Source organism: Mus caroli, chromosome 15 (assembly GCF_900094665.2).
Source record: "Mus caroli chromosome 15, CAROLI_EIJ_v1.1, whole genome shotgun sequence".
NCBI classification, from domain to species: Eukaryota; Metazoa; Chordata; class Mammalia; order Rodentia; family Muridae; genus Mus; species Mus caroli.
Genome location: NC_034584.1, coordinates 91,690,003 through 91,698,296, shown reverse-complemented (window position 1 = coordinate 91,698,296; position 8,294 = coordinate 91,690,003). Strand labels below are relative to the sequence as shown.

General features: G+C 51.5%; 1 protein-coding gene across 2 annotated transcripts in view; it reads left to right on the top strand.

The window, feature by feature from the left end:
• Window positions 1-5,887: 5,887 nt before the first annotated feature.
• Window positions 5,888-8,294, top strand: part of Col2a1 (collagen type II alpha 1 chain) — a 29,481-nt gene continuing 27,074 nt past the window's right edge. For both annotated transcript variants that reach the window (XM_021182830.1, XM_021182829.1), the window contains exon 1: window positions 5,888-6,203. In XM_021182830.1, the coding sequence (XP_021038489.1) occupies window positions 6,119-6,203 (85 nt within the window). In that variant the 5' untranslated portion in view covers window positions 5,888-6,118. The remainder of the gene's footprint in view (window positions 6,204-8,294) is intronic.

The following is an 8,294-nucleotide window of genomic DNA, read 5'->3' as shown; positions in this document are numbered from 1 at the left end:
GAGGGAGAGGGAGAGGGAGAGGGAGAGGGAGAGGGAGAGGGAGAGAGACTAAGGCACAGCTCCACGGTACTTGCCACGTGGGGAGATGGGGAGTGGTCCTGCCACATGAGTTACTGACTCTTTGAAGGTGTCTCCTGGAGCCACCATGCTACATGGCTGCTCAAGTTTTCTGGCTCTAGGAAATGGCTGCGTTTGATGTAGAACCCATTCCTTCATCTGCAGTCTGCTGGGGGCTTCCAAGCTTCTGCATTTTTTTCCTTCTGCCCCTAGAACCCTCAAGAGCCAATGAGAGACATTCCCAAAGCCAGAAGGCTATTCTACTTCAAGAAAGTACAAGGTTTGATATGAAAGGGTTTTGTTTAAAGTACATACATACATACATACATACATACATGGGAATTTTTTTTTGGGGGGGGGGTTCGAGACAGAGTTTCTCTGTGTAGCACTGGCTGTCCTGGAACTCACTCTGTAGACCAGGTTGGTCTCGAACTCAGAAATCTACCTGCCTCTGCCTCCCAAGTGCTGGGATTAAAGGTGTGTGCCACCACTGCCCAGCAAGGAAAAATCTTTATGAATAAAAGTACAGCTTTTTTTTTCCCCCAAAGAGGAAGGCTAAAACACCAGACATCTTTTTCTTCCCATTTTTATTCTCCCAGCCCCATCCAAAGGTCTGGCTCATAAGCCATAAGTAGAAGGGGCTAAAATAGAAGTAATATAAGCCTGAGCGAGACTCAGTGGCAACCAGTGCCTTTCATGGAGTTCTCACATCTATGTGTAATTCCCTCCCTTACTTCTACTTCTCATCCCCACCTCCCCGGCCCTTGTAGTTTACACCGTTCTGGGCCCTGCCATGTCTTCTGGCTTGCTCCATTCTTCTGTGCTCTCACACAGGGCTTGATTGTATGGACACATGCATTTCCGAACCCCAGGCATCCTCAAACTCAGCTCCTTCAAGAAGCCTACTTCTGCTTATCCCTCGCTTCTTCCCTTCCTTTGTCCCCCTCCCCTCCCTTCTCTGCCTCTTGCACCTCTCTCCCTCCATCGGAACAGAGCTTGTTTCCGACATTTCACCCCCATGTTTCTCCTGCACCCCTTTGCATTTGTTCTGTGCCTCTATCTTGTGGAGAAGTCAATGTCTTGCATAAGAACTAAACTGCGTCTGCGTGGCACCGGGACAGGCTGGAGTCTGGGTGGGATTCTTAATGCTGTTTGCCTTTGAGAGCCCATAGTAGCGCATTTATGGACTTATGGAACGGAATGCACACCATAAATCTGCAAAAACCCTATCCTGGACAGCCCTGATCCTGTTACCCTGGCCCAGAAATGCCAAAAGAAAACACAAACATGCCTTGAAAGGCTGTCTGAAGGGAGCCCGACCAACAGAGGCCAAGTGTCCTGTTGGAGGAGCCAAGCCTCCCTCCCCTCCTCCCAGGCCGTGTGAAGCTTGTCATTCACCACCTGCCATATTTGGGGTGGGCTTAGCTCTTCAGAATGTGGGGCCTTCCCTACTTTATCACTGATTTTAAGTGGATTTAGGTAGAGGAAAAGAGACCTTTTCTTTACAGTATACCTATTAATATCTTTCCCAATAAGGTCGTGTCTACATAAGTCTAAATTTGGGCTGAGAATATAGCTCGGTGGTAGAGTGCTTGTCTAGTGTGTGTGAGGCCCCGAGTTCAAACCCCAGCACCACAAAAAGTCTAAATTAATATCTTCATAAAAGAGAGAAAAATAGCGGGCTGCTTATTCTGTCTATATACAACATAAAGTCATTGACTTAACTGATCCGTTTTGCCGCGTTGTCTGATTTGGGGCAGATACAGACTGTGTCTGTTTAATTGCTAACTTTCCTAACTCCTGATGTGTGAGGAAGCAGTGATGTCACAGGGGTCTCACACTCAGATCATCAGGTCCTGTCCCCTACCCAGCGAGGAAGACAAAGTTCTTTGTTCCTCTCATCGATCTGATGTTGGCATAAATGTTTTCCACGTTAAGAAAATGTATGTAAGCCAGCCATAGTGGCCCATGCTGTTAGTCACAGCAATCGGGAGGCAGAGGAGGGTGGATCTCTGAGCTCAAGGCCTGCCTGGTCTACAGAGTAAGTTCTGGGACAGCCAGGGCTACACAGAGAAACCCTGTCTCAGAAAACCAAACAGATAAACAAAATTGTGTCTCTCTCTCTCTCTCTCTCTCTCTCTTTCTGTGTGTGTGTGTGTGTGTGTGTGTGTGTGTGCACCTTAGGAATGTATATTCCTAAATACATAACTACAACCTACTCAGTCTGTGTAACGTTACTTGCATATATGTTTTCTGGGCTGAGCATTCGGTGCTGGAAAACCAATTGGCATGCCCTTCCCTAGGGAAGACTGTTTCTTCCACTCTCAGGATGCCTTAGTTTTCTGTAGTTCTCTGGGTAGGGTAGAAGTTTCCTGGGCTTCTCTCATCCCCACATCCATGTAAGATGCCCGTTGTTGTCCTTGTTCAACCCTTGTTAGGTAGCCATGCTGGTGAGACTTCATGAGTGTAACTTCTGACATTCCCAGAACACACAGTTGCATGGCAAACTCCCCGTTCCCGTGGCCCTTAGAATCTTCCTGACCCCTCTTCTGCAATGATTCCTGAGCCTTTAGGTGCGGGAGTTGTATTATAGGTTTATCCATTGGGACTAGGCTGCACAACTCCTGCCTTCTGATTGTTTGTGGTTTTCTGTAATGATCTCTGCCTGTCGCAAAGAGAAGTCTCCTTGATGGGGTGGAGGATGGGAGCTACACTTATCTGCGGGTGTAAGGACAAATATTTGGAATGTAGTTAGAAATTACGATGGTTTAGTGAAGTGGAGGTTGCAGGCTTTCCTCCAAGATCCATGATTCCATGTGGCCCGTGCAGTTAGCCTACATCTCAAGTAGCAGGCATGACTTCCTTCTTGTTAAGAGGTCTGAAGTCCGCATAGAGAGCTGCTGGTTACTGGCCAGGTATACTTGCCATCCTGCACCCTTGGGTTAGCGAGCCACACTGGCCATTGTGTTCATAGGCATTGGAGTTGAATGTAGGACTCTTGGTTGGTCCCTCCTTTGGAAATTTGTGTTGTGCCTTCTGTCACCCTGAAAGCTAGCCCTCAGGCATGAGTCCGACTTCGCCATGAGGGAGTGCAGGCAGCTATAAAGCAGATGTTCTCTGTGGCCACTGCACACAGTAGCACCAATGACCGAGGCAGTGGTGTTTTACACACTCCGTGTCAACTTCATATTGCTTCTCTATCTCAGCCCTGGCTGCTGTTTTTATCAGCATGGTCCTTCCCGCCTCCCAGTGATAGAACCTCATGATGCTCTGCAAATCCTCTACCATTGAACCACATCCCAGTTCCCTTGCTGCGCTCCTTATGTTTTCTGGAAACAGCTGCTCCATTTGTGTGCATCAAGCTAGTAACGTCAGATGACACCACCTTTGTTAACCATGAGCTATGTTAACCACAGACTGTCAGACACCCAGTAAGAAGGACGCATACGTTCCGGCCAACCAGAATGTTCCTTTCCTGTTCTTTTCAGTCCCATCTCTGTGCTGTGTAGGAGGAGACTCTAGAGCTGGCCGTGGAATTTCAGTAATTTCTATTTATTCCAGCTTCGTCCATTTCAACTCTAGATCGATTTTGCTTCAGTTAATCGCCCATTTCTGGTAATTATTACTATTTTTTTTTTCAAGACAGGGTTTCTCTGTGTAGCCCTGGCTGTCCTGGAACTCACTCTGTAGACCAGGCTGGCCTCAAACTCAGAAATCCACCTGCCTCTGCCTCCCAAGTGCTGGGATTAAAGGCATGCAACACCACTGTCCTGCCAATTTTGTTTTTAGTTGCAGGAAATGGAGAGCTGAATCGAGTTCTTTTATGCAGATATTGCATATATATATATATATACATATATGTGTGTATATGTGTGTGTGTGTACATGTTTGTCTATGTATATACATAGGCAGAAAAACAACACATTCTAAATATATTAGGAAAGGCAGCTCAGAGACCCAATGAAATCTGTAAAGATGTGTGAGAGTTACAAACTGACTTCCAGGCCAAGACTGGACACCCATGGTCCAAAGAAGACTTGGGCACTGCAGACTTAAAGCCACCTTTCTAGCAGAGACCGAGGCAGAAGGATCTAGCTCTGAACGAAAAGCCTTGAATAGCCTGGGAAGGTGTAAGAAAGACTCAAGCAGGGCTGGTGAGATGGCTCAGTGGGTAAGAGCACCCGACTGCTCTTCCGAAGGTCCAGAGTTCAAATCCCAGCAACCACATGGTGGCTCACAACCATCCGTAATGAGATCTGGCGCCCTCTTCTGGAGTGTCTGAAGACAGCTATAGTGTACTTACATATAATAAATAAATAAATCTTAAAAAAAAAAAAAGAAAGACTCAAGCAATCCCCAACCTAGACTGGCTGAAACCCAGTGGCATTTTACATTAACAAACAAACAAACAAACAAACAAACAACAAAACGCTCTCTACTTCTCCAGCCAGCATACTTGCAGGGAAATTACGTTCTACACACTCGAAGTTCTTTGTTTCCATCCTGAGAAACCCCAAAGTCTGAGGTGGTATGGTGTGCTGGGTAAGCCCCCCACCTGCAGCATTCCCTGGGAGTGCCAGTCAGGTCCATAGAGGTGACTTCTCCCAAGGACTTCCAGCTTCCCGGAGGAATGCAACACAGAAACCCAACTTCGAGACAAAGGAGTTACTGCTTAAATCAGGCCTTAATTTCCAAGTTTCACTTTGCTTAAAGTTCACGGGAGGACCATCTCACTCCTGAAGGAAAGGTGTATTTGGGGACTCATCCTCACCCTCCTTGTTCTCAAAGGAGACTTCCGGGAGCAAGGGCTAGGCTGAGCCTCCGCAGTTTGGGCTAAGGTAGGGGTTGGGGAGCAAGGAAGGTAGGTGAGGCTGGAGGTCCAGGGATAGGGGAAGACTTGGAGAATCAGGTTGGGGTGGGGGAATAATTAGGAAAACTCTGGTGCTTTCCCCGCCCCTCACAAAGCCGAGTCCAGCTGGAGCCACCTCCAGACTCTCTGGCCAGAGCCCTAGAGTGGCCAACAGTCCCTGGCCAGCGGTTGCTCTATCCAGGCTAAGGGCACCCACTCCCCTGGAGATTCCTGAACCTGGGCCAGGAAGAGCCGAACTAGACAAGCGTCTCCAATCCATCCCGTTTTGTCCCAGGGTTGTCTGCAGTCCCGTTAGTCCCTTCCCTGGCCTGTTCGCCCCTTAGACCTCCACACAGGTCTCCCTCTGTGTAGGAATGCACCAGCCGCTGTCCTAGCCACCCTTTCAGTTCCCCCTTCTACCTAGGCCTTTTCTAGCTAGTTGGATGGGGGATGGGTTAGGGAGGCTGTGGTCCCGAGACTCCAGGTGGGAGCTCACTGGGCAGGTACTCCGCAAAGGAGCTGTAAGGCAGGTCTGGAAAACTGTCCCCCAGATTTAGGATTCTGGACAACGACCATCTGCTCATGCTTTGGTCCCCCACGCACCTCCCCGCCTCCTAAATTCCCCATCCCCACCTTTCTTGCTCCTTTCTGTTGCTTCGTCCTCCCTGCCTTGGGTCTAAAACTCCAGGCTTATGCCTCTGCAAACAACCCCCTCCCTTCTAACCCCAGCAGAACTCCGAGGAAAGGGGCCCGATGCCCCCCCCCTTCTCGCCTGTGGTTAGAGGGGGCAGTGTGGCAGTCCCAAGTGGGGGCGACCGGAGGCTGTCTCGGTGCCCCGCCCGATCAGGCCACTGGGCACATCGGGGGCGGGAAGCTGGGCTCACGAAAGGGGCGACTGGCCTTGGCAGGTGTGGGCTCTGGTCCGGCCTGGGCGGGCTCCGGGGGCGGGGTCTCAGGTTACAGCCCCGCGGGGGGCTGGGGGGCGGCCCGCGGTTTGGGCCGGTTTGCCAGCCTTTGGAGCGACCGGGAGCATATAACTGGAGCCTCTGCTGGGGGAAGACGCAGAGCGCCGCTGGGCTGCCGGGTCTCCTGCCTCCTCCTGCTCCTAGGGCCTCCTGCATGAGGGCGCGGTAGAGACCCGGACCCGCTCCGTGCTCTGCCGCCTCGCTGCGCTTCGCCCCGGCCAGGCTCTGCCAGGCCTCGCGGTGAGCCATGATCCGCCTCGGGGCTCCCCAGTCGCTGGTGCTGCTGACGCTGCTCATCGCCGCGGTCCTACGGTGTCAGGGCCAGGATGCCCGTAAGTTGCCCGCCGCCCCTGCCTACTTCCCTAACTTGCGACCCTTTTCCTCCTACTCCCTCCCCCAAGTCCTGGTCCGGGTTAGGGCGCTAAGTCCTAAGCGCAGAGTATACAGGACTACACCGATCCTAATTCTGCTAGTAAGGACCTCTGTCGCAGCATCTTCAGTGAGAGTCACGATTGGAGACATTCTCAGGTCCCTGCGTTAAGCAAGGATATGAACTTGCAAAGCGTCGTATGCAACAGGTTTGAACACAGACGTAACGCATCCCCTTCCACCAGCTTTGATCAGGAGGTTTCGAGCTCAATAAAAGAAGTCCCACACTTAAAAGTAGGAGAGAAATCGAGAGACGCCTACGGGTTGATTTATCAGCCTAGTCTAGGGGTTAGACGCTGCAGAGCTCAAAGGGGCGCTAGACAAAGAACTAACTCTGACCCTGATGGATTGAAATCTGAGGCCACAAAGAAAAAGCGGCTCCCGGCGACTTCAGCGCAGCTCTCCAGTCCCCTCCGCTATCAGGCTGGCCCACCGAAAGGTGCAGCCGGGCAGCCCTTCTTTGAAACTCGGCTCTCCCCTTGCCTCCGTTGGGCTGCAGGAATTTGACATCTGAAAAACGTTGACACTGCAAACAGACCTGCTTTCCAAATGTGTCCCCAAGAGCACCCACACACACACACACACACACACTGTATACCCTACAATGAGTTACTTTACAGCGTGTGTAACCGTGGATGGATATGGGGTCAGGCTAGTGTCCTGAGTATGGCTAGAGGTGGCAGCTGTATAGCCTCGGTCCAAGGGCGGTTCCCGCACCTTTCCATCTCCTCCCTGGGTAAGATCCACTGTCTGGGATTATATTCAGGACAACCGAAGCCTGGAAAGTGTATTAGGTAGAGAATTTTCTTCCACGTGTTTGGGCACGTTTCCGACGGGTAGAGTTCCAGCCCTGTCTTTCTCTGTATGTTACAGACTGTTAATCAATCGCAGGTGAAACTGTTTGGACAGTAGGTGGGGATCAAAGACTCTCTGCCCGTGAGACTCTGTGCTCTTTCCCCTGCCACCAGGCTGTCTCTAGAGATGCTTTGGAAGGAGGCGGGCCCGGGCGGACTTTTTGCTCTTTAGCTTGGCGGACGCGGCGGGGGGGCAGGGCTAGAGCGGGGAGCGCTGCCGCGAGAAGCCCGGGATAGCACTTTCCGACCCCGCCGCGCAGAGTGGCAGGGTGGCGAGCTAAGCCAGAGTCCTGCGCTCGAGCTCTGGGGGCGGGGGGTAGGGGCATCGAAGTGTTTGTATGTGGTCTGAGATAGGCCTGACTGTATTTTTTGTCCTAAACTTTCAAGCACACACACCACAAAGCTGCGGTCTTGACCGGTGTTCTTTATGGAGCGCAGTGGCGTGAACTGAGCGTCTTAATGCTTTCTCGAATTCTTCATCTGATAGCAGAGGCGCTCGCTTAAGTGGCAAAGAGCTCTCTCTCACTGCTGCAACCTTTTTGACAGAGTGAATTCCACAGCTTTGTATGAGTGTGGGTGGGTGGGGGAAGGTTGTCTAAAACTTTCGGTCTCTTACGATTCTGCATCTGACCATGCCCCCCCCCCCAAAATCGTTGGTTTTACACCCCAGCTTGCCTCACCAATGGCAAGACACCCCCACACTCTAGCCTTGGATCCACAGGACCCAAAGACCTGGCGTGGGGCAAGGCGTAGCCTGTGTGGACGTTAGGAATGTCAGAAACCTAGAGTCCACCACGCTCCTCCTCTCCGTCTTTCCACGAGTTTGGGAAACTTGTTGGCCGCGAAGACATTGACCCACATCTGCATTTCTCAGCCCTAGCTTCCAAAAGTGCTGCTGGTTCGGGAGGGGAGACCTCAGTCCTCCTTTGTGAGACTTGTTTGCGTTGGGGGATTGGCAGCGATGGCTTCCAGATGGGCTGAAACCCTGCCCGTATTTATTTAAACTGGTTCCTCGTGGAGAGCTGTGAATCGGGCTCTGTATGCGCTCGAGAAAAGCCCCATTCATGAGAGGCAAGGCCCAGTGGGTCCCCCGACTCCCCGACCCCCCTCTCCCACAATGCACAGCCTCCCCCCCTCATC